This window comes from Temnothorax nylanderi, unplaced genomic scaffold (genome assembly GCF_030848795.1).
Source record: "Temnothorax nylanderi isolate EJ_2023f unplaced genomic scaffold, tnyl_v1.0 TNYL_tig0765_pilon, whole genome shotgun sequence".
Taxonomy (NCBI): Eukaryota; Metazoa; Arthropoda; class Insecta; order Hymenoptera; family Formicidae; genus Temnothorax; species Temnothorax nylanderi.
Genome location: NW_027249827.1, coordinates 1,341 through 24,418, shown reverse-complemented (window position 1 = coordinate 24,418; position 23,078 = coordinate 1,341). Strand labels below are relative to the sequence as shown.

The window sequence follows — 23,078 nt, the reverse complement described above, 5'->3', positions numbered from 1 at the left end:
CGGTATCAAGCCGTTTGGTCTCCATCATTTGATCTGTCCGAAACTAAACACAGCAAGGTTGTGTAGGTTATTAACCTAACCAAACTTATCGCACGCGTTGTCAGTTGTCTTGTCGTCGCTCGTCACTCGTGTCGCTCGTATGTAGTTCCGCGTACGCGCGTAGGCTCGCGGCCACGCGCGGCTTGTGCGAACGTTAACGCGCGGCAGAAATCGCGCGGCAACCGCGCGTCAAAACCGCCTCGTGTGAACAGGCTCTAATTCGACAGCAAACGCGGCAGCGCGTCGACCCACGCGTACGATCCGTTGAGCGTGAAGAGTTTCCACATGTCGTTCTTTAGCGTGCGATTGAATCTCTCCACCACCGACACCGTCATCACCGAGTACGTCGAGTAGTGATTTATGTCACGTTTTCTCATAATCTCTCGCACGTTAGCGTTGTAGAACTCCTTTCCCTTGTCCGTTTGCAGATTCCTCGGATATCGCGCGTCCTCGCGAAATATCCTCGACAGGGCCGCGGCTACCTCGCTTCCGCTTTTGCTTTTGAGCAGTAACGCCCACGCGTACTTGCTCAACACGTCGATAACCGTTAGTATGTAGTAGTAACCCTTGTTGTGTCACGCGTAGGGACGCATCTCGACTACGTCGGCCTGCCACAGATCGTCGTAACCGCGCACCACGACGCGACGCCGCGGGAAGTTTCTACGCGCCGGTGCGTGCAGCTCCTCCACGAGTCTCCGCTTTTCGGTACTCATCGTTGCGCGCGTGTCTTTCTCTCTCGACTGTGCGCGTGATTATGCGCGATTGTGTAAAAAAAGACGGCTCACCTTCTGTACGTTCGCCTCTTCCTCCTTATTGACGCGCACGCTCCCCCCTGTTGCCGCGAATGTCCGCTTTCACTATCGCTATCTCTCTCTCGAGCGATTCCTTCGTCACCATCACTCTTTCAATCCCATGGAATTTTGCCAGAAAATCGTTTATCGCGACTCTGAGTCCGCTCATGACGCTGTTTATCTGATCTACGTCGTTTCTCAACGAATCCGTCTTGTCCGTCGTCTCTCCGATGGCCTTCCGCGCGTCGAGTATCTGCTTCGTATGCGTGGATCTGAATTTTTCCAGGTTCTGAATCTGTTTTTCCCGCGTCTTTTCAATCTTCTTGTATTCGCTCAACGCGGTTCTGAGTCCGTTCACGTCGCCGTTTATCCGATCCACCTCGCTTTTCACCGTCGACAATGATTTATCTGTTTTTTCGTAAAACGACTCGATCTCTTTTCCCGATTCTCAAAGCGCGCGTTTGACGTAACTCTTGTTCGTCGCGTCGCTGTCGATCTCCGGCGCGGCTAGACGTCGTAGCTTGCGCTCCCTCGCGTCGTAGGAATCCTCGTTCAAGCAGAGCACGCTGTCTCGCACGTAGTTTTGCAGGGAGTCGATCGAGAATCGCGATCTTTCCGTTGCGAATCCACCGCCGTCGCCGCGTTTCCTCAGAGACATTCCGAATTTGTTCACCGACATTGCGCCGATCTCGTCGAGAATCGCACTGCCATCGCGGTCGACGCGACGGTTCAATTTATAATCAATCTGACCTCGCAAAGCTCCTCGATTATCGACTGAATCTCGTTACCGTGCGCGTCGTTGCCCGCTCGACGAGAGGCTTCGAGCAATCGAAGACGATCCACCAATTCGTTAGGGTCGTCCCAATAAACGTAATCTATTGTATTGTCGTTCAATCTCATGATCGACAGTAATCTGGTCACGCCAGCGCCCTTTCTATTACTACCGATCCTATCGCGCGATATCAACGGAGCGATGATATGCCTGTATTTATGTCCCTTGTTACCCATGACGGGTTTAAGAGCACCGTGACCGCGTCTGTAAGCGTTTGTCGCCAACAGTATATTTCTGTACTTTTGCACGTCGTTCTCGGTGTAAATTGCGTCATCGGGAATCTTCTTGAAGATTAATTCGTACAAGCCGGGCGTGCCCGCGTATCTCACTCCGTCCACGATCACGGAATCGTCCGCGTTCACGTCGAACCGTTTGTCGCCGAGCATCGTGCCGTTAAACCCGACGTACATGCCGTAAACGTGATCGATTTCGTTTTTCGCGTCCCCGCTTAGAAGAGCGCCCACGTATCTTCGTCCCAACGGTCCCAATTGACTGTGCAGTTCCTCGTGACCTTGCGGCGTTCGTAGAACGTCCCTCACGGACGTTTCGAGGGAGGGCAACGGCGACGCGTCGTTCTCGAAAACCTCCTCCTTCCCCATCCGCTCGTACGGCGATAATTTTCGCGGTTCCAGAGGCGTGGAATGGATCGCGAACATCTCCGACTCGGCGCCAGTGATCCCAGATCGTGGGACATCTGACGCATGCGCAGTGGCACTAGTCTTCACAAACAGGCCTTTACTGACACATACGCAATGACGGCAGACCTGTGTATAGATACAACTGCTGGGTGCTATTTGGGGCCCATATATATGTATTTTGTATTTTGTATTAACTTTTAATAGTTTTTATTACGTATTATATTCTAAGCCTCAAATAATATCTTATATTGTATTTAATAAGTAGATATTGTAAAAAATGCATATTTAAAGAACTATGTTGATAATAATAATTTATTATATCAATTTAGTTTTTTCAAATACGCATTTTTTATTATATTTATTAATTTCTATAAAAGCTTTTCAAGATACGTAAACAATAATTTTTTAAAATTATCACACGTGTAATTCTATTTTTTATTAATTAATAAATAAATATTTTATTAACATAAGAAGGCATATTTTTTCTATATAAGACAATTTTATAGAATTACATATATATATATATATATATATATATATATATATATATATATATTGTTGCGCTCGGGCCGACGTTGGGCCCGTGACTCCTCGGATATCACTCACGCACCCACTCACACTCGCGCACTCTCGGAAATAACGACACGTAATTAAACGAACGAATCTCTTTAATTAGAAGGAACACCAGAAATACACGTCCGTACAGTTTAAAAGCCGAGATAATTCTCAAAAAGGCTCCGTTGTTAAACGACCGCCCGTTGTCAAGGGGACGCTTCGCGACTTGACGGGAAGACTGCTCGCTGCACGCTTCAGTTCAAAGATACGAAAAGCGTACCGGGCGACACGCACGCAACACTGCCCCCCTTCTTCAGATTGTCGTCCCGACAATCAGCGAGGCAGCTTGCTGCAAATTCCTTTGGAGGCCGCTCTTCTGGACGGTTTCCTACCCTCCTCGTGCTGCTGCAACGAGTTACCGGGCTCCGTCCTTCCCAGCCTCCACAACAGGTCCTTTTCAAGCTTCTTCTCCTCATAGAGCTGGCCAGGCTCCATGACGAAGACCTTGCTTGATTCCTGCCTTCCGCCACCGGTGCTCCTCTTCCCTCTTGAGCTTTGCGCGCTTGGGTCTTCTTTCTTCGGGATCAGAGGGGGAAATCTTCCGTGGACCTATCGCTCTGAGAGCACTCTGTCCCCTACCTCGGCATTCGCCCTCAGTCTCACGGGAAAACCACGGTCAAAAATTGTGAGAGAGGCAGTCCAGAAAGGTTTTCCAGGAGAAAAATGTAATTCCCCTGCCGCCATGCCTTATCCGTTTGATGTTAATATCTGTAACAAAACATTTTAAAACGCAGAAAAATCGAACAAAAACTAATTAGTAACTTCCTATAATAATAATTAAAGTACGGGCTCAGACTCATGTCGGATCGAACTATCACTCTAATACGAAATCGGAAAATTATTCTCTTTCCTGAAAAGGAGCCAAGCGATCTGCATGGACAATTTTATTTTACGACGAGGAGACTCCTGGATACAATACACAACATCACTAAGTCTTTTTATTACCGTCCATGGTCCTACCCAAGGACTCTGCAATTTCGGGGCCCTTCCCGTAATTCGTTGAGGATTATAGAACCAGACTTTCTGTCCCGGTTCGAAAAGCACTCGTCTAGAACGTCGATCATACCAGGATTTAACGTTTTTGAATCTAATTTGAAGATGATGTCTAGCAAACTGATGGATGAGATCCAATCTGTTCCTTAAATTGGATATATATTCCACCTCTCCATCTTCCTCCTTTGTTAACGAGGGTGGGCTTCCTCTAAGATCTAAAGGTAAACGCAGATCCTGTCCTAGATACATCTCCGCCGGAGTTACTCCAGTGGTTTCGTGTTTTGAAGAACAAAAAGCTAAAAAATACAAAGGAATCCACCGATCCCAATTCTTTTGACTTCCACAAATATACTTTGCCAAATAATCTAAATAGTACGGTGCTGACGCTCGACCTGCCCGTCTGATTGTGGGTGAAAAGGGGTCGTACGAGTTTTCCTAATTCCCATCAGAGAAGTCATTTCTTGGAAAAGCCGAGACTCAAAGTTCCTTCCTTGGTCCTTATGCAATTCCAAAGAAACTCCATGTCAAGAAAATACCTGATCTACCAGGGATCTTGCCACTGTACTGGCTCTTTTATTTTTAAGAGGCATAGCCTCTGGCCATCTAGTAAAGCTGTCGACTACCACCAGCAGATATCTATTTCCGTCCGAAGAAGTAGGCAAGGGACCTAAAATATCCACTTGTATCCTTTCGAAAGGAGCTCCTACATTGTAGATTTGTAAGGAAGATTTTCCCTTACCAATGGGACCCTTTCTAGCGACGCAAATCTTGCAGGTAGCGCACCATCTTTCTACAGCCTTCTTACAAGTGGCCCAATAAAAACGTTTTCGAATCTTCTGTAACGTTTTATTTATGCCAAAATGTCCCCCAGAAGGTGAATTATGGGCCTCGTTCAGAATTTCTTGAATCCTTTATTGAGGCGCGACAATCTGAAGAATGTTCTTCCGCAAATTTGGGAAGAGCCATTTCTTATACAAAACGCCATCAACTATTGTCAACATCTCCCAATGAGTCCAATAGATTTTTAGAGAAGGCTCTCCAGGAGAAACCTCCTGCCAATTAGGTCGTCTTCCAGTCTCTTTGGCTTGAATAATTTTTGAAATAACCGGATCCTGAAGCTGAGCGGAACGCCATTCCCGAAAATTCTCCTCAGCGAAGACTATACGTCCACAAGTTTCTTCTTTCGATTCCTCGTTGAGCTCTATCTTTGCACAGTAACGACAGGACGTCTCCAAACACGGACGTCTAGACTCTAGACAATCCATCCGCATTACCATGAGCTTTTCCGCTCCAATAACAGACGTCAAAATCGTACTGCTGCAGACGCTCTAACCATCTGGCCAATTGCCCTTCCAGATTCCGGAAAGACATCAACCATCGCAAAGAAACATGATCCGTTCTCACTAGGAACTTCCTTCCATATAAATAGTGATGAAACGATTTCACCGAGTCTATCACTGCCAATAACTCACGTCGGGTGACGCAATAATTTCGTTCGGATTTACTTAACACTCGGCTAAAATAAGCGATCACCTTTTCTTCTTCTCCCTGAAGCTGAGAAAGTACCGCCTCGATACCATGATTCGAAGCATCGGTATCCAAAATAAATTGTCCTTCTTCTGAAGGAAAAGCTAAAATAGGAGAAGAAGTCAAAACATGTTTTAAATTCTCAAATGCCTCTTGGCATTCGGAAGACCAGACAAATTTATTATTTTCTTCCGTCAATTTGTACAAAGGTTTAGCCAAAATAGAAAAACCTTTGACAAATCTCCTATAATACGAGCGAAAACCAAGAAAACTTCGCACATGCTTCCGTGTTTTCGGAAGCGGCCAATGTTTAACAGAAGAAATTTTATCTGGGTCTGTTGCAACACCCTTTGCAGATATAACATGTCCAAGGTACTTTACTTCTCTTTTTAGAAATACACACTTCTTAGGATTGACCTTTAAATTAGCGTTTTGTAAGCGAAGAAAAACTTCCTTTAAATTACACATCATTTCTTCAAAATTTTTTCCAAAAACAATGACATCATCTAGATACACAAAACAAATCTTAGAAATTAATCCTTTCAAAACTTTTTCCATAAGACATTCAAAAGTAGCAGGGGCGTTGCAAAGACCGAAAGGCATAACCGTAAATTGCCACAAACCGTTTCCGCAAGAAAAAGCAGTCTTTTCACGATCCTTAGGATCTAATCTTACCTGCCAATATCCACTCTTTAAATCAAGAGTACAAAACCACGAATTCTCCGCTAAACAATCTAAAATATTGTCAATCCTTGGAAGAGGGAAGGAATCTTTCTTTGTTACGGCATTTACTCCTCGATAATCCACACAAAACCGTATAGAGCCATCCTTCTTTTTAACTAGCACAACTGGAGAAACCCAAGGGCTGCTTGATTCCTCAATTACTTTTTGGGCTTTCATCTCTTCCAAAATTTTATTTACTTCCGTTTGTAGATGAAGGGGAATTCGGCGAGGTACCTGCTTAATAGGGCGAGAATCACACAATTCTATGGTATGACATAATACATCACAATTCCCGGCAATAATATTTTCAGAGAAGACATGACAAATTCTTTCAAGAAATCAGAAAAGACGAGTTTTTGTAAAGGATCTAAATGTGAGGATCCTTGTTCAAATATCGGAAGAAGAGCAGGACAGTCCTCTATTCGAGAACAAATTAGTCTGTGCTTAACCTCCACACTCTTCGTCAAACCGAGAGTGTTCTCAAGAAATTTATCCAAAATTTCCGCTTTCTCAAGAAAATCAATACCGAGAATACATTTGTCGTTAATGTCCGCCACATAAAAGGGCATCTCAAAATTAAATTTGCCCAAAGAAATCGTGACTAATACGCGAGAAATTACCGGCACTCTCTCACCGGTAGGATATCTGAGATTACAGAAATCAAGTGGAACCTGCTTCAAATTATCCGCCAATCTCGCATTTAAAACCGACACATCCGAGCCCGTATCTATTCTAAAAATACAAGATTTATTATTTAAAAATCCATTAACACAACAACATTTGCGCGGGTCTGCGCCCACGCCTCCGAGACGGCGCACAACATTAGCTCTGCCGCGCGCATAAACCGGGGTCCGGGCTTCGCCTGTCGAGACAGCCCCGATCAACTCGACAGAAGTTAGTTTTCCTGCTTCTGCGCGGGACACTCTGAACGGAAATGCCCGATTGCCCCACATCCCCAACACTCCTTTGTTTTCCGGCGCTCATTTCCCTTTTGTCCCTTCAAAGGTTTCTTTGTTTCCGGAACTTCTTTCTGGCCGGAACAAGAATCTCTCGGCGTAGCGTCTCTTTTTCCCGAAAAACAATTCTGATTTATAAATCTGAGCGTCTTCGAACGCTCAATCGCTATTTTAAGCGACGTTACTCCCTCAACTTGAAGGGTGCGCTTCACAAAGCCGTCGGACAACGCGGCGACGAACTGAGAGCTCGCAATTTTATCGCGAACTTCGTGAGAGCATTCAGGGTACGCCTTCTGCGATAGGCTCTCTAAATCCGCGCCCAACGCTGCGAAATCTTCGCCCGGGTGCTGTTTCCGGTTAGTGAATTGAAGATAATAATTCTGAGCGAGTTCGCTTTCCTCGAAACGCAGCTCTAACTTCGCCTTTAACTCCGCGTAAGAGAGGGACTCGATCCTATCGGCGTACGTATCAAGTAAAGAACGCGCTTTCCCCCGTAAGCATGACGCCAAAACAACCGCTTTTTCCGTCTCACTCCATTTATTCGCAACGGCAATTAGCGAGAATTGTGAAAGAAACTCGTGTAACGGCACCGTCCCGTCGTCGTACGTATCGGGCTTTAACTTAATCCCGCGAGAAATTCTGTTTCCGGACGCGTCTACACCCGCGTCCGTCACTCGCACCGCGCCGCTTGTGTTTTCGCTTGAAGGAAAATTATTGGAGGGACTTAGCTGTGAAATCCTCTCCTGAATATGTCGAAGCTCGTCGTCGCGCTGCTGTATTATCGCCGCGAACTCGGCTTTTCTCTGCATGCGCTCCGCGCGCATCTCGCGGATCTCCTGCATCACCGCCTGCAGTGTCACCACTTCCGCCGTCATCTCCGGAGCGTCCGACTGTGGAGTCGCTACCCTGAGCCGTTTCCTTGTGGGAGCGGTCGAAGCCATCTCGTCTTAATTAGCGCAGCTCGTCTCTTTCGATCCCGGACGAGCCCCCAAAATGTTGCGCTCGGGCCGACGTTGGGCCCGTGACTCCTCGGATATCACTCACGCACCCACTCACACTCGCGCACTCTCGGAAATAACGACACGTAATTAAACGAATGAATTTCTTTAATTAGAAGGAACACCAGAAATACACGTCCGTACAGTTTAAAAGCCGAGATAATTCTCAAAAAGGCTCCGTTGTTAAACAACCGCCCGTTGTCAAGGGGACGCTTCGCGCCTTGACGGGAAGACACATATATATATGTATAAATAACTTTGTTGTATACATATATGGGTGTTTCTACGTAAATAGCGTTTTTTACTGTCCAAGCTTGTTATATGTTCATGATTGAGAGGAGGGTAAGCAAGCGTTGTGAAAGTTCACTACTGCATCGTATTTGAAGTATCGCACAATAATCTGTTAATTGGGGAGTGGCTTATCCAATGGAAACATGCAGAAACTCCTAAAAATGTCAGTTACCTGGCCTGTCCATTGTCGAAAATTCTCTATTCCAGTTACACTTACTCCCTCCAATTGCAAACTCAATTGAAAATTCCCCATGTTCATTCAATCATAATATAGAACTAAGATTTTAACATCATTATTAAACATAAATCTCCCTTTGGAACCGAAAAAACCGGCTTCAAACTTGGTCCGAACATATGGAGTAAAATTGCACATTTTGAATTTTACCGCGGTTCCGCCATGTTGCATCGATTCAATGGGAGTCTGGTGTGGAGATTTCAAGAATTGGACATCAGGTGTGTTGTTTACATTGTTGGTGGTTGGTTGTTTTGAGCGTGATACAATCGTAATCGTGTATTTCACTTGAGAAAAGGTATGTCATAAAATTACGCGTCATTTGCCTGGCACATCTTTTTTTATTATATCGCAGTAAATTTTTCCTTCTAGTGGTAAAATTCTGATGATATTCGGTAGGCTAAACTTGATTTTTAATGGAAATTGGTTTACGTCAATTCAGGAGAAAGTGAGATTAATTCAACCATGAAATGTCAGTCTACTGGCATGTCATTCACCTGGCCATTCATGGGTTTGACGTTGAAATAAAATCAAACACGGTAAAAAACGTTGAAATAAAATCAAACACGGTAAAATACGGCGAAATAAAATCAAATACGGTAAAATACGGCGAAATAAAATCAAATACGGTAAAATATTTTTTTGGCCCCAAGGGCCCCAAAAACGGAATTTTTTTGACATTTCCTCTCAAAATCACTCATTGTTGAGGTAATTCAATATTTTACTAGACATGCAAAGTCGACTCATTACCGCACTTTACCAGATCACTGATGAATAAGCCATTACTTTCAGGTTTTTGATGTTGTAGTACGCTGGCTTTCAGGGTATGTTTCTGCTTCTATATTCACTCAAAAACAGGAAAAAAAATTTTTTTTAGGTATGTTTGAAATTGAGATATTTGCAATCTGAAAAAACGCTATTTACGTAGAAACACCCATATATTGTTGCGTGCGTGCCGCCCGGTACGTTTTTTGTATCTCCGAGCTGAAGCGTGCAGCGAGCAGTCTTCCCGTCAAGTCGCGAAGCGTCCCCTTGACAACGGGCGGTTGTTTAACATATACATATACATATATGTATATATATACATATGGAGGGGTAAAAACCAGAGTGGTGTAAGTCAAATTTTTTTAAATATTTTCTCGTGTGCATAGATGCAATCTGTACAATATATAAATTGCATCTATGCACACGAGAAAATATTTAAAAAAATTTGACTTACATTACTCTGGTTTTTACCTCTCCATATGTATATTTAAAAGTTATAAATATAAAAATTGTAAATATAATTAAATAAATATTTATAAATGTAAATATACATATGTACAGTGTGCTTCCGCAACATACACATCAGTATGACGGGTTGCCCATTCGAGCAGGCGTGCATGGTCGTTCACAATTGCGTTGACTTCGGTGCATCACCTATAATCACTCGCATATCTTTTTTACAATAAAATGAACTTTGTAGCGCCCGAAGTTGCAATACAATTGTGACGGATTTCCGTAGCAGTAACGTTAAAACAGAAGTCGAGATGACAATACAGGTTATGAAATAAATTTTATTAAGAAAACGAAAGACATCTTCTCTTTTACGAAAAAAGCTCGTACCATAGTCCATCATAATCATTATATATTATAATTTTATTACTTAAATTATTTTTTGCACACAATGTTTATGCACAGGACAAAAGTCAGCAATTAGCATATGTGTGCAAATTTAAATTATAAGTCGACTAATAAATTTCATTCAATGTAAGTTTAAATAATGGCATAAATCACCATTAACAAATCTTACAATATTTATTTTGTTACATTAATAATTTATCATTAAATTGATAATTAACCCTTGAATGCCCCACCTCTCAAGAATCTCGTAAATGATACATGGGGTCTAAAAGACCCCAGCATGAAAAATGTCTCCTTACTCATTGATTTTTTTATATTTAGTTATGAAAATTATTTTCAATGTTGTTCAAGGCTTAGAAAAGAGAACAAAATGCTTATATTGTTAAAATTTCAATTTCAACATAGTATAAAAAATTAAGTAAACTGAGTACTGCTAAGTGTACAAGCGGGTAGGTCAATCACTCAACTTTCATCAATGGGAGCATGAGCTCCATTTTTGGGGGGAACATTTGAAAATATATCGATCTAAAGGGTTGGGGTCCGCTGGACCCCAGGGTGGCATTTAAGGGTTAAATAAAACATATAATTCTATAAACATTCGTAATATAATTCTTTATATAAATGATGCTGCTGCATCTTAAAAATCTTAATCTTAATCTCATAAACAAGAGGTTTATTAGTATAAAATACACATTTTAAATATGATGCTAATAAATAGTTTATATAAGGCAAATTACACAGGCCGACATTTTTAAAAACCTGAGACCAGACTATACTTTCCCAAAGGTTTTCGGCCCGCTGAATCCGAATCCGCCAGCGGAATTGCTCCATCACATCAGGTTTTCGAGATATCCTAACCTGAAAGTGCAAAAAACACAGTTTTTCGCTATATTCGGGGTTATATTAAACCGCGAATTAATTTTTCTCCACAAAACTCGTTACGGCATCTGAAAGTACTACTCTTCGCCTTCAAAATGCTTTTTGAATTTTTCAGATATCTTATTTCTTCTCGGAGATATCGTCTGATGAAATTTTTTAGTTTGGCGTTTTCGTTACAACCTCCATAACCTCGAAAAAAGTCTAAGATTTTCGAATTTGCCTTTTTTTTGGTCAATCAGGCAGACCACAGTTATGTATTCTTATGTTTTTGGAGTAGCTGAATTTGAAATTGCAGTCTGCTTACCCCATCGAGTCATAGCTATGGGGGGGGGGGGAGACTCGATGGGGTAAGCAGACTGCAATTTCAAATTCAGCTACTCCAAAAACATAAGAATACATAACTGTGGTCTGCCTAATTGATAAAAAAAAAGGCGAATTCGAAAATCTTAGACTTTTTTTCGAGGTTAGGGAGGTTGTAACGAAAACGCCAAACTAAAAAATTTCAACGGACGATATCTCCGAGAAGAAATAACATATCTGAAAAATTCAAAAAGCATTTTGAAGGCAAAGAGTAGTACTTTCAGATGCCGTAACGAGTTTTGTGGAAAAAAATTAATTCGCGGTTTAATATAACCCCGAATATAGCGAAAAACTGTGTTTTTTGCACTTTCAGGTTAGGATATCTCGAAAACCTGATGTGATGGAGCAATTCCGCTGGCGGATTCGGATTTAGCAGACCGAAAACCTTTGGGAAAGTATAGTCTGGTCTCAGGTTTTGGAGTTTCGCAAAATTTTGTCGGCCTGTGTTATCATAATATTTAATGAATACTTTTCAGTAATAAATTCCTTGTAGATTTATATGAGATTCAGTAGCATTATTTACATAAAGATGCTTATTAGCATCAGTATATTGAATTAATTATTAATGTTAATGATGAAATATTAATATTCTGAAATAAATGTTGTTAGACATAAGATCCGCTGATAATCGTTTTTCCAGCTTTCTTCGTAAGAGAAAAATAAGGCATCCCTCGTTTGTCACGTTTACTTTATAAAATGTTTATAAATGTAATTTTCATACCTTGTCACTTTGGCTTCTGTTTTAACCGATCAATGTTGAAGTCTATTAAAATTGAATGTTTTGCATAATTTAAGTGAATGTCTCGTATTTTGATGGAAATTTGTCGAAAGCGCAGAGATTAAACAAATCATCAGTAATCAGTAATATAAATATTAAGATTTGAAGTGTAGGCTTCTTATGGAATAACCAAGTATAGATAGCGGGCTAAATAAAAGCCAGGCGCGGTTGGTGGTGCGCGAATATTATAATAATTAATTTTAACATATAATTTTTCCAACAAAATTTTGTTTAAATATAGCCAGTTATACAGCATCTGAAAGTTAAATTAAACGGGGCGAGGGAAGGGATTTTACTACTCCAATGAATTTGTGTTGGAAAAATTATGTGCTAAAATTAATTATTATAATATTCGCACACCACCAACCGCGCCTTGCTTTTATTTAGCCCGCTATCTATACTTGATAAATATATTAAGTATGATAAGATAACTCGATAACTTTATTAATATTAAAAAAATTTCGATATTATTAATATTAGAGATAGTCAATAACTTTATTAGTATTTATATAATAACTTTATTGATATAACATTAATATAATCATCATATTTGTATTTTATCTTTACAGAAGATTATAGAAGGTGTTCAAAATAACCTCCATTTTCTTTCGCACATAACGCGATTCTCCGCATTATACTTTCTCGCACTTTCGATAACATTACAGGTGTAATTTCTTGACAGGCTGCTTCTATTTTTTTTATAACTCGTTTCTACAAGGTGGCAATGTCTCATAAACCTGATCTCGTATGTAACCCCATACAAAAAAATCCATAGGTGTTAGGTCAAGAGAGCGTGGGGGCCATTCATGCAGAGTGCTATGGATGCCTATCCATCTGTTAGGAAATCTTTGATTTAGTATATTACGAGCGAGAAGGGATGTATGAGCAGGATGGCCATCTTGTTGAAAGATAATATTTGGTAATACAGCCAATGGAACATCTTCTAATAAATTAGGTAGTGTTTTCTCCAGGAAAGCGGAATAAACTTCTGCTGTGACGTTAATATTTTCCGGAAAGAAATACGGCCCGATAACTTGATTATCTAAAATTCCCATCCAGACATTAATATGGAATTAGCCCTGGATGTGTGTTTCTTTTCGGCAATGAGGATTTTCCTCCGCATAATGATGTTCATTATGTCTGTTTATGCGCCCATCACTGCGGAAGGTGCATTCATCTGTCCAGAGAATTCTCCTCAAGAAATGATCATTAGCGATGTTGTTTACGTCAACCTGATACAAAGGTACAAATTTGATTGCTACGATTTTGTATATATTTGAAATCAAAATGGCAAGAAAATTGTTAAATTATAAACTTGTGGCTATTGTCCTACGATAAATCGATATCTTTAATATTACAATTCTTTAATGATTCTCAAAGCTGACAAAAATAAAAATTTGATTTTTAAACTATTTTATAAAAAAAATTGTTGTTTATTCTCAATTGTGGTAAGAACCGATAGCCACCAATTGGTAATATATCTTGCTCTTACTTGTTCTGAGAGCCAATCACAAAAAGCTTCTCGGCGACGCAAATCTTGAGGAAATAATCTTTGAGTTGTATGCCTCTTAAATGGATGCCATCCAAGATTATCCATCCACCTTCTATTCCTATATCGCTATGGACACGTCACGTCTGCCGCATCCCGCCGAGGCGACCGTGCGAAAAAAGGCTATGGAGTTTATAGGAGGCTATGGAAAATATAATTAAATAAATATTTATAAATGTAACGTAGTGCGTCGTCGATTTGCCAACTCGAGACTTAGCAGTCGGCGAGGCACGAGACGCGATACCCGAAATGCGTGGCATCGTGGCAACGTCGCATAGCCGGTGCGTGCCAAAGCAGCTACGTCATAGCTCAAGAGAGAAGGAGACAGCCGAGACAGCAGATCGTATGTCTGTCCTTCTCTCCTCGCTCGAAGCTTGCCGAGCGCCGCACAGTGGGAAGAAAACTCATGTTTTTGGACAAAAATCTGCCTACAACACAAAACTTAACCGATTGAAATGAATTTTTTTTTAAATACTCGTGAATATTTGTACTTTCTCGTGGTACTGCTTAAAATTTAATAATTTCTATTATAACATTAAAAAAAACATGTCAAAGTTAACCTTTTGCTTCCTCGTAAAGGAAGCTTTGTATCTGTGAAAAACAATTAAGTTTTTATGTTTTAGAAACATGTTTTGAAATCTTACAAGTTGAAACATGTAAAAAAACAACTTTTTTTCATGTCTGTGTATACGCGCGCGCGTGTTTGTGTATACACCGATATCTCGAGAAAAGTTTAACCGATTTTGATGATTCGAATAGCATTCTTTTTATTATTCTTTCGGGAGTAGAATAACAAGTAAATATATATATATATATATATATATATATATATATATATATATATATATGTTTTTGGTATATTTCAAGGACATTTAAAAAGACCTATATACATGCATATATTTAGAAGCAGTAAATATTGATTAATCAATATAGCTACTTTTAGCAATCATCTATATCGTTTTTCTCAAAGCTATAAATGATTTAACATGTACGGTCGATTTCAAGGACATATAAATATTAATAGGCAATGGGTTGATATGAGGACATATACACATTTTACGTATGGACTATTATGGGGACACGGATATATAAAATTGAAACTTTATATATTTTAATCCACTTTGAACTCAGTAATATTACCTTATAGCTATAATTGATAACTATACCATATTTTGCATAATATCAACAATTTTATATACATGGATATTTTTGAGGACTTTTAAAATAAATACACAGAGACAAGATTACCTTAACACATAAATTCATGCGCATATTCGGAGTGTGTACTCGTATGTGCATTTGCCTGTATCATTGTTGGTTATTCGAGAAATAGCAATTCAAACAGCTGTTTCAAAATAGCTAGAGGCTGACTGACATTTTATAGTTTGATATATCAACATTTTATTTATGTGAAAACATCAGATTTAAAAAGTAACATAGATAATAGATTTATATACTAGGTATAGAGCACATAAAATATTAGTTGCATTAAAGGTCAATCCAGACAAACTTGCATATAGGTGTATAAGCATATGCATAAAAAAACGGATTAATTTATTTCCTTATGCATATGTATATGGATTAATCAATTTTCTTATGCTTATGTTTATGCGCTATGCAAGTTTGTCTAGATATACGATATACCTTTAGACAGTGTGCCGTTTCGTGATAATACCGACATAACCAATAATTATGGTACATACACGAATATGCATACACAAGCACGCACTCCAAATATGTCCCGATACGCGCGAAAAATTTATGTGTTAAGACAATATTTTGTCTTTATGTGTACTTTAAAAGTCCTCAAAAATATCCATGCATATAAAATTATTAATATTATGCATAATACAGTGTAGTTAGCAATTATAGCTATAAAGTTATGTTGCTGGATTTAAATTGTATTGAAATATATAAGAATTTCAATTTTATACATCCATGTCCCCATAATAGTCCATATGTAAAATGTATGTTCTCATATATTAACCAATAACCTGTTAATGTCTATATGTTCTTAAAATAGACCATACATGTTTAATCATTTATAGTTTTGAGAAAAACGATATAGATGATAGCTAAAGATAGCAACATTGATTAAACAATATTTACTGCTTTTAAATTATGCTCCGATATGTGCATGATTCTGAACCAGTGGCGAACACTGCAAACTATTCTATTTTACTCATGTACATTTTTCTCAATCTTTAAACTTTCTCACCTTACTGCAAATAATGTTTCTTAACGTCTAATATTGAAATCTACATTCTATACAATGTATCAAGCATATCTTTTTTGAGAAATATTCAGGTTCTTACAATGAGAATATTAAAATCGAATGGTGTATGTATATGTACAGTAGTGCATTAATTTAATGGGTCATAAGCCTAGTTTACACCGATCTCTTGATACGCGTATCAAATAGTATATTTGATCAGCCAATAATGGCCAATCAAACTAATTTACTAGTTATTTACTATTTAATACATGTATCAAGTGATTGGTGTAAACTAATAGGCCATAGTAACCTGACTTATTGGCTGCTGGATCTTTAATAATCAACATATGCGCAGTTTATCAAAATATTAAAATATATATTGAGAAGAATAAAAATTAAAATGAGATGAATCAATTAGTATAAAGAAAACACATGCTGTTGCGTCTGCAGCATGATGTAAAAATATAATGCGCTTATACTCGAAACAAATTTCTTACAGTTCTGCACAGATGCCAGATACGGCAATATTTAAGTGTTTAGATCAAAAGTTATACTAATTGTAAGTGACTGTAACATATTTGTCTTTTGATCTCTGAGTCCTAAAAAAAAACAGAAATTCGACAGATCATTTGAACATATAACATCACACTCAATAAAGACTTATAAAAACGTTTCCCGAAAAAATTAATTCAAATTGTCGCAATGGCGGTATCTTACATCATTTCTCATTGGCCGTTAGAAATATTGCATACGCATGAACACATCTTGTATAATTTACACCATGATGTATGGTTTATAGCGAAAAACACAGACTTTTGCATAACACATAATGCATAACCTTAAGAAAATTGAAGGCCATCGCACACAAAATTGCGTAGCTTAGCATAAGCGTAACATATGACCGCTAAACCAATGAGCATCCAACATAAAGTCGCCATATTGATTTACGTAAGATGCTCATTGGTCCAGCGGTCTTATGCTATGCTTATGCAGCTTATGCAAGTTTGTGTGCGATGGCCTTGATTGGTCTATTTCCTTATGCACATGTATATGGACCAATCAATTTTCTTATGGTTACGCATTATGTGTAAAGGCCAGTTTACACACGCAATGATTAGTGGCGCTAACTGACTGGCATTCATATTGGCGCCAGAAACCGACTAGCAAACTCACAAGTATTTACACAGTGATTGGCGTATAATATGGAAAATATTTAACATTTATTAAACACACAGTAAATGACAGCAAGCATATAACCTCAAATTTTGAGGTTATATGCTTTGGCCAATAACCGCCTGTAAACGCCACATACTAGCGCCAGTTTATATCAAGTGTTTACACTTGCATTTTTATTGACGTTAATCGATTGGCGCCACTAATCATTGCGTGTAAACTGGCCTTTATGCAAAAGTCTGTGCTCCCCGCTTATGTATGTACAATCTGGCATCAAATTCAATCTATTCTGCAGAGTTTACATGTTTACAAAGCACATATGACAGTCGTAGTCGTGGACGTAAGTAACGCACAAGCTTTGGCGTATCCCGATTTGTCAGGTCGAGGTCTATGACCGTCATATATCGCTACGCCATGTTATGCCCGTATCACACTAGCGATTGGCGATTGCATCTACGTTTGCGTTTACGTCTGTTGACCAATCAGAAAGTAGCTGCTAGCGATTGCGATTCGCGATTTCCGTTCTGATTGGTCAAAAGACGTAGACGCAAACGCAGATGCAATCGCCAATCGCTAGTGTGATACGGGCATTATGTGCTTTGGCCCTTAGTGCCCGTCTACAATAGGTGTTTTAAGCCCTAAACCCTAAGAAATTGACCAATCACAGTCAATTATTCTCCTCAAATTCAACTGTGATTGAACAATTTCGTAAGGCTTAGGGCTTTAAAACACCTATTGTAGATGGGCACTTACAGAATCGCACTACAGCATGATTACGCGCAACGCGCGATATTGGCTGCGTTCAGCAGACACAACTGTTGAGTGTCGTTTTATCAATACGCTACGCTGATTTGCTCGGTCTAAAAGTAAGAGCCAATCACGTTCAATCGCTACTGAGCGGTTTGTTCTGCTGAACGCGCCCATCCAATAGGGGCATCCAGAAGCACGACCGCTCACTGAACCGCTAAATAGCAATTGAATGTGATTGGTTCTTACCTTTGAATCCAACCAATGAGCGTGCTGCGATGAGCGGAGGGCTGTACGTTCACTGGATATCGCGCGAAGCCATAACGGAAAGTGTGTGTGGCCAGCATTAGTGCATGTTTAGTATGCGTAATTTTATATTTCTATATAAGTTGATAGATTTGTGTCAGTGATAGTCGGTGTACAAATAGAATAGTTGTGCAAATTAATCTTTTGATGAGTACTAAAATGTATTCATTAAGGAAACGTAATGTACGAAAAGTGAAAGAGCAAAAGCTATTGATATCAGCCAGTAAGTATATAATCAGGATGTTTTGTTGTGTTTTGTATATACGTTTTATTTAAACATATTATTTGTTAAATGTACAATAAGATCTTGTGTATTACAATAACATGGATTTCTAGTCATTGATCTTTAACATAATATAACCTAGATTTTTGTGTTTTTATCATTTCAAGGTATGACACCACAAGTTTTATTAACGCGTTATAAAATGAATAAAGGGAGAAATGTTGAAGCAACGCGAAGGATAAATACAGATAATGGTAAGTGTCTTTGACGTACAAGTTTTTTATTTTAATATATAAAAAAGTACCAGGCATATTTCTAAAAATATAATATCTGTGTCAGATATTTGCATATCTGAAATATCAACAAAGATCGATAAAAGAAGGATAATTTTTTGGTTTCTTTTATTTTTAATTGCATGACACTAAAAATATATGTTAATTATTTTATTTTATTGACTTAACCTTTATATAATTTTTTAAATTAATATCTTGCATAAAGTGTGCATGCATACTGATAATTTAACTCACAGAGTGAAATATGTCGTCTATTGCAGGTAGTTATAAAAAAAAGGAATTAGATCCCATAACTGCGGAATTAGATCCCGTTGCAATGACAACAAATAAGTAGGTATTTTTAAAATCGTAATTTTTGTATTCTTGCATGGAAGTAAATATTAAATATTTTTATTTGTAGATGTAAGATTACTAATATCGAGACTATAGATAACGTCTGCGTTATACGAGGACAATCATGCATTGATAATGTTAAAGGTATGTTGCTGTATATATATAAGAATTAAAATGTATTACTAGTATTAATATCTCTGAAGCTTTTATATATTTTAAGTAAAAAATAAATGCAAATAAATTTGTTTTTAAATTGATATTGAACTTAACTTGATAAAGGTCAAGTCTATGCTTTTGATTTTATTAATGTGTAAAAATACTAATTCGCATTTTTATATTATCATTTCTATTTAATTATAATATCAATTAATATGTAAAATAAACTTGCTTATAATAATGTATGTAATATTTTTTCATGTTTCAGACGATAATTGCTCTTCATCTGCAAACACAGACATCATATCTAATATTAATGATTTTGCTAAAATGACATAAATGTAAACACTGACGTTAGTAATGATCTAAGTATTTCGCCGATAGTAACCGATATACTTGAAAAGGGAGTAATTGATAGCAACTTTTTAAATTCTGGTCAATTTTCTGATTTATTAGATACAGGTATAGTAGTCTTTTTATTTTGTACAAATTGTAAATAAAACTATTGGGTTTTGTATTTGCTATTACTTTCCTATATTAGCAGGCAAATTAATTAGTTACTATTTACTTATTGTTAGTTACTAATTAGCTATTTATGTAATATATATTATTTGTATATTTATTATGTCATAGATGTATCTCTTAATTCAATATTGGATAATAGTGCCGAAATACAGTTTTCTTCAACTTCCTGCAAAATTCAAGAAATGGAAACAAACAATGTAAACGAGTTGTGCCTTCAAGAGAATGATACTGAAATACAAGGTATTAGAGTTGTATTATTTTGTATTTGCCATTACTTTCCTATATTAGCAGGCAAATTAATTTATAGTTACTATTTACTTATTGTTAGTTACTAATTAGCTATTTAAGTAATATATATTATTTGCTTATTTATTATGTCATAGATGTATCTTTTAATTCAATATTGGATAATAGTGCCGAAAAACAGTTTTCTTCAACTTCCTGCAAAATTCAAGAAATGGAAACAAACAATGTAAACGAGTTGTGCCTTGCTCAAGAGAATAATACTGAAATACAAGGTATTAAAGTTGTATTACATGTTGTTATTTTAATTTGTATGATTATTTTCTAATGTGCTTATACTTATTATTTTATATTTTTTTTCTTGAAATAGAGAAAGATTTTGAAAGTGATCCTGATTATGTACAAAGTGAATATTCGTCAGCTGCGAGTGATTCTGAAGAAACAGAGAAATCAGAACATGAAGATAACAACAAATGTAAAGAACAGATTTTCTAGCACACAAAATAATGATTCGACGATATCTACAGGCATGGATGTTAGTAATATTGAGGGGTGTTGAAAACTCGGCAAGATGAGCAACGGTAGTACCTACAAAACGTGCTGGCACAAAAAAATATATGTGTGTGTTCTGTCACAAAATGCAAGCAAAAATTGCTCGACATTTTGAATTAGTCCATTCTAAGGAACCTGATGTTCAAAAGTTTAAATATTTACCTAAAGGTTGTAGCGAAAGAAGAAAGATCATCGATACTTTAAGAAAAAAAGGAAATTTTAAATTCAACATTGAAAAACAATATGAAGGTCAAGGTTTTATTCCATGTAGACGAGCAAGAGAAAATCAACCTAAGATTCTTAACAATTATTTGGCATGTGGGAATTGCAAGGGTCATTATTTAAAATCGACAATAAGACATCATTTCAAAAATTGTACAGGTCGGAGAGGAGAAAAAAGTCGCATCGTTTAAGTAATGGGTCGGAGGATAGAAGGCAAATGTCTCAAAGAAGCTGATGAGAAAGTACGGCGAATACTATTACCAGCAATGAGATCTGATGACGTAACGCGCAATATTCGTTACGATAGTTTATTACTATTATATGCAAATTTCCAGTGCAAAAAATATAGGCACTCATCGCATCATTTACAAATGATTCGAGCTCGATTGCGGCTTGTAAGTCGCCTATTGATAGCGATGAGAAATATTAATAATGATATAACGTCTTTTACTTATATTTACGACCCAAAATATTACGATACTTTTTTAGATGCCGTAAATATTGTTGCACAATATAACAAAGAAAAAGATACCTATGAAAAGCCTGCCATTGCATCTAATCTTGGTACTTACGTGAAGTATATTGGCGAACTTTTAATAACAAATGCATAAAAGAACATAATGATAGCACGAAAACAAACGCGAAAAACTTTTTAAAGCTATTAACCGTTGATTATGGAGCAAGTGTTAACAAAACCGTAGTCGAATCTCAAACTCAATTTAGAAGACAAAAAATTACAAAACTTCCTACAATGGAGGACATACAAAAATTGCGAGCTTATCTATTAAAAGTACAAAAAGAATCGTACAGTAATTTGAAAAGGAAATTTTCATTATCTGCTTGGATTTCTCTTGGAGAAGCTACTTTGACATCAATACAGTTATTTAACCGCCGCCGGCCAGGAGAAACTGAGCGAATATTAATTTCTGATTTCAAAAATTACGAAAGAATTAATGACAATATCGATACGTTCAGGGATATCTACAGATAAAAAAGAACAGGCACAAAAATATGTACGCTTTTGTATACGTGGAAAATTAGGAAGAACTGTTCCTGTAATACTAGATGAACTAAATTTGGAATGTGCACAACGTTTTTACAGTTAAGAAATAAAGCCAAGTACACTCGAAAAAATCCTTACTTATTTGGTTCCGGACATGATAAAATTATTGATAGACATTTATGTGCATATCGAGTCATGTTGCGTTTTGCTAAAGAGAGCGGAACTGAATTTCCTGATACTTACGTGGTACTACACTCAGAAAACATATAGCCACTATGGGAATTACTCTTAATTTAACGGACCATCAGATTACAGATCTGGCCAATTTCATGGCCATCATGAAAAAATTCACAAGGAAGTATATAGAAAGCCAGTAATAGTAAAGATATTACAGAAGTCTCACAACTTCTAGAAGCTGCACAAGGCGTGAGAGATGCAGCGAACAATTTGATTGATGAAAGCGACAGCGAGGCTGAAAGTGATGTAAGCACGGAAATCACAGAGAATAATGACATATCTGAAGAAATTAGTTGTTTGCAACCAATCAAGTGATAGTGAGTATAAACTTATTTTTAAAATATACAGATCGCTTTTTTTCTGATTTTAACATGTTTCTAATGCAGGTTCATTATCTATCCCAGTGTATAAAAGCGTACCCAAACTGAAATAAAAGCGGTACAAAAAAACGTAGATCAGGAGGTAAGGATCTAATTTACCATGTACATTCGACCAATAAGCCAATAATGTGTTACTTGATATATAATCACAAAGTAAAAAGAATTATGTATGATTGTGAAAATGCGTTTAATTTTTTTTGTGCAGAGCATTTACGGCACCTGTTAAACGATCAAATTGGGACCAGATGAGATAAAAGTTGTATTAGACGCATTTGGAAAAAAATTACAAACTAATACACTAATAACTGGAACAGAAATGCAGATCTTATATCTAGTACTCCGTGTCTGGCTAATAAAAACGAACAGTTGCACAAATGAGAACATGGTTACACACGTATAAAAGAAATTAAATAATCGTAATAATCGTAATAAAAGAAAATAAATAAATTTAAACTATCTATCACAAAAATTATCACAATATTTTTTACATTTAAGAAATAATTCAATATTAAAACTTTAATTTGGACTTCAATTAAAAATAAATCCTACGTTTGATTTTCATATTGTAATAATTATAGTTTCTATGTCGTTGCTTTTAAGTTTACAAGAAACATTGCACGAGGTGAATATGACACTTTAATTTAAC

General features: G+C 37.5%; 1 protein-coding gene and 1 pseudogene across 1 annotated transcript; one reads left to right on the top strand and one right to left on the bottom strand.

Annotated features, from left to right (window-relative positions):
• Positions 1-3,602: 3,602 nt before the first annotated feature.
• On the bottom strand, positions 3,603-6,981 carry LOC139785261 (uncharacterized). Its single transcript, XM_071724441.1, has 5 exons — positions 6,977-6,981; positions 6,793-6,890; positions 5,183-5,539; positions 3,861-4,204; positions 3,603-3,623 (listed from the first exon to the last, which is right to left on the bottom strand). Exons 1-5 carry the CDS (start codon positions 6,979-6,981, stop codon positions 3,603-3,605), a joined length of 825 nt encoding a protein of 274 aa, XP_071580542.1.
• Positions 6,982-19,025: 12,044 nt separating this feature from the next.
• LOC139785257 (uncharacterized) lies at positions 19,026-22,367 on the top strand (annotated as a pseudogene).
• Positions 22,368-23,078: the final 711 nt, after the last annotated feature.

What these genes read in the sequence shown, in the direction of transcription:
- LOC139785261 (XM_071724441.1), bottom strand. An exon ending in TAATCTCAGATATCCTACCG is followed by an intron (nt 5,540 to 6,792) that starts GTGAGAGAGTGC and finishes CTCCTATTTTAG; the next exon opens with CTTTTCCTTCAGAAGAAGGA. An exon ending in TTGGAGCGGAAAAGCTCATG is followed by an intron (nt 4,205 to 5,182) that starts GTAATGCGGATG and finishes TGTATTTTTTAG; the next exon opens with CTTTTTGTTCTTCAAAACAC.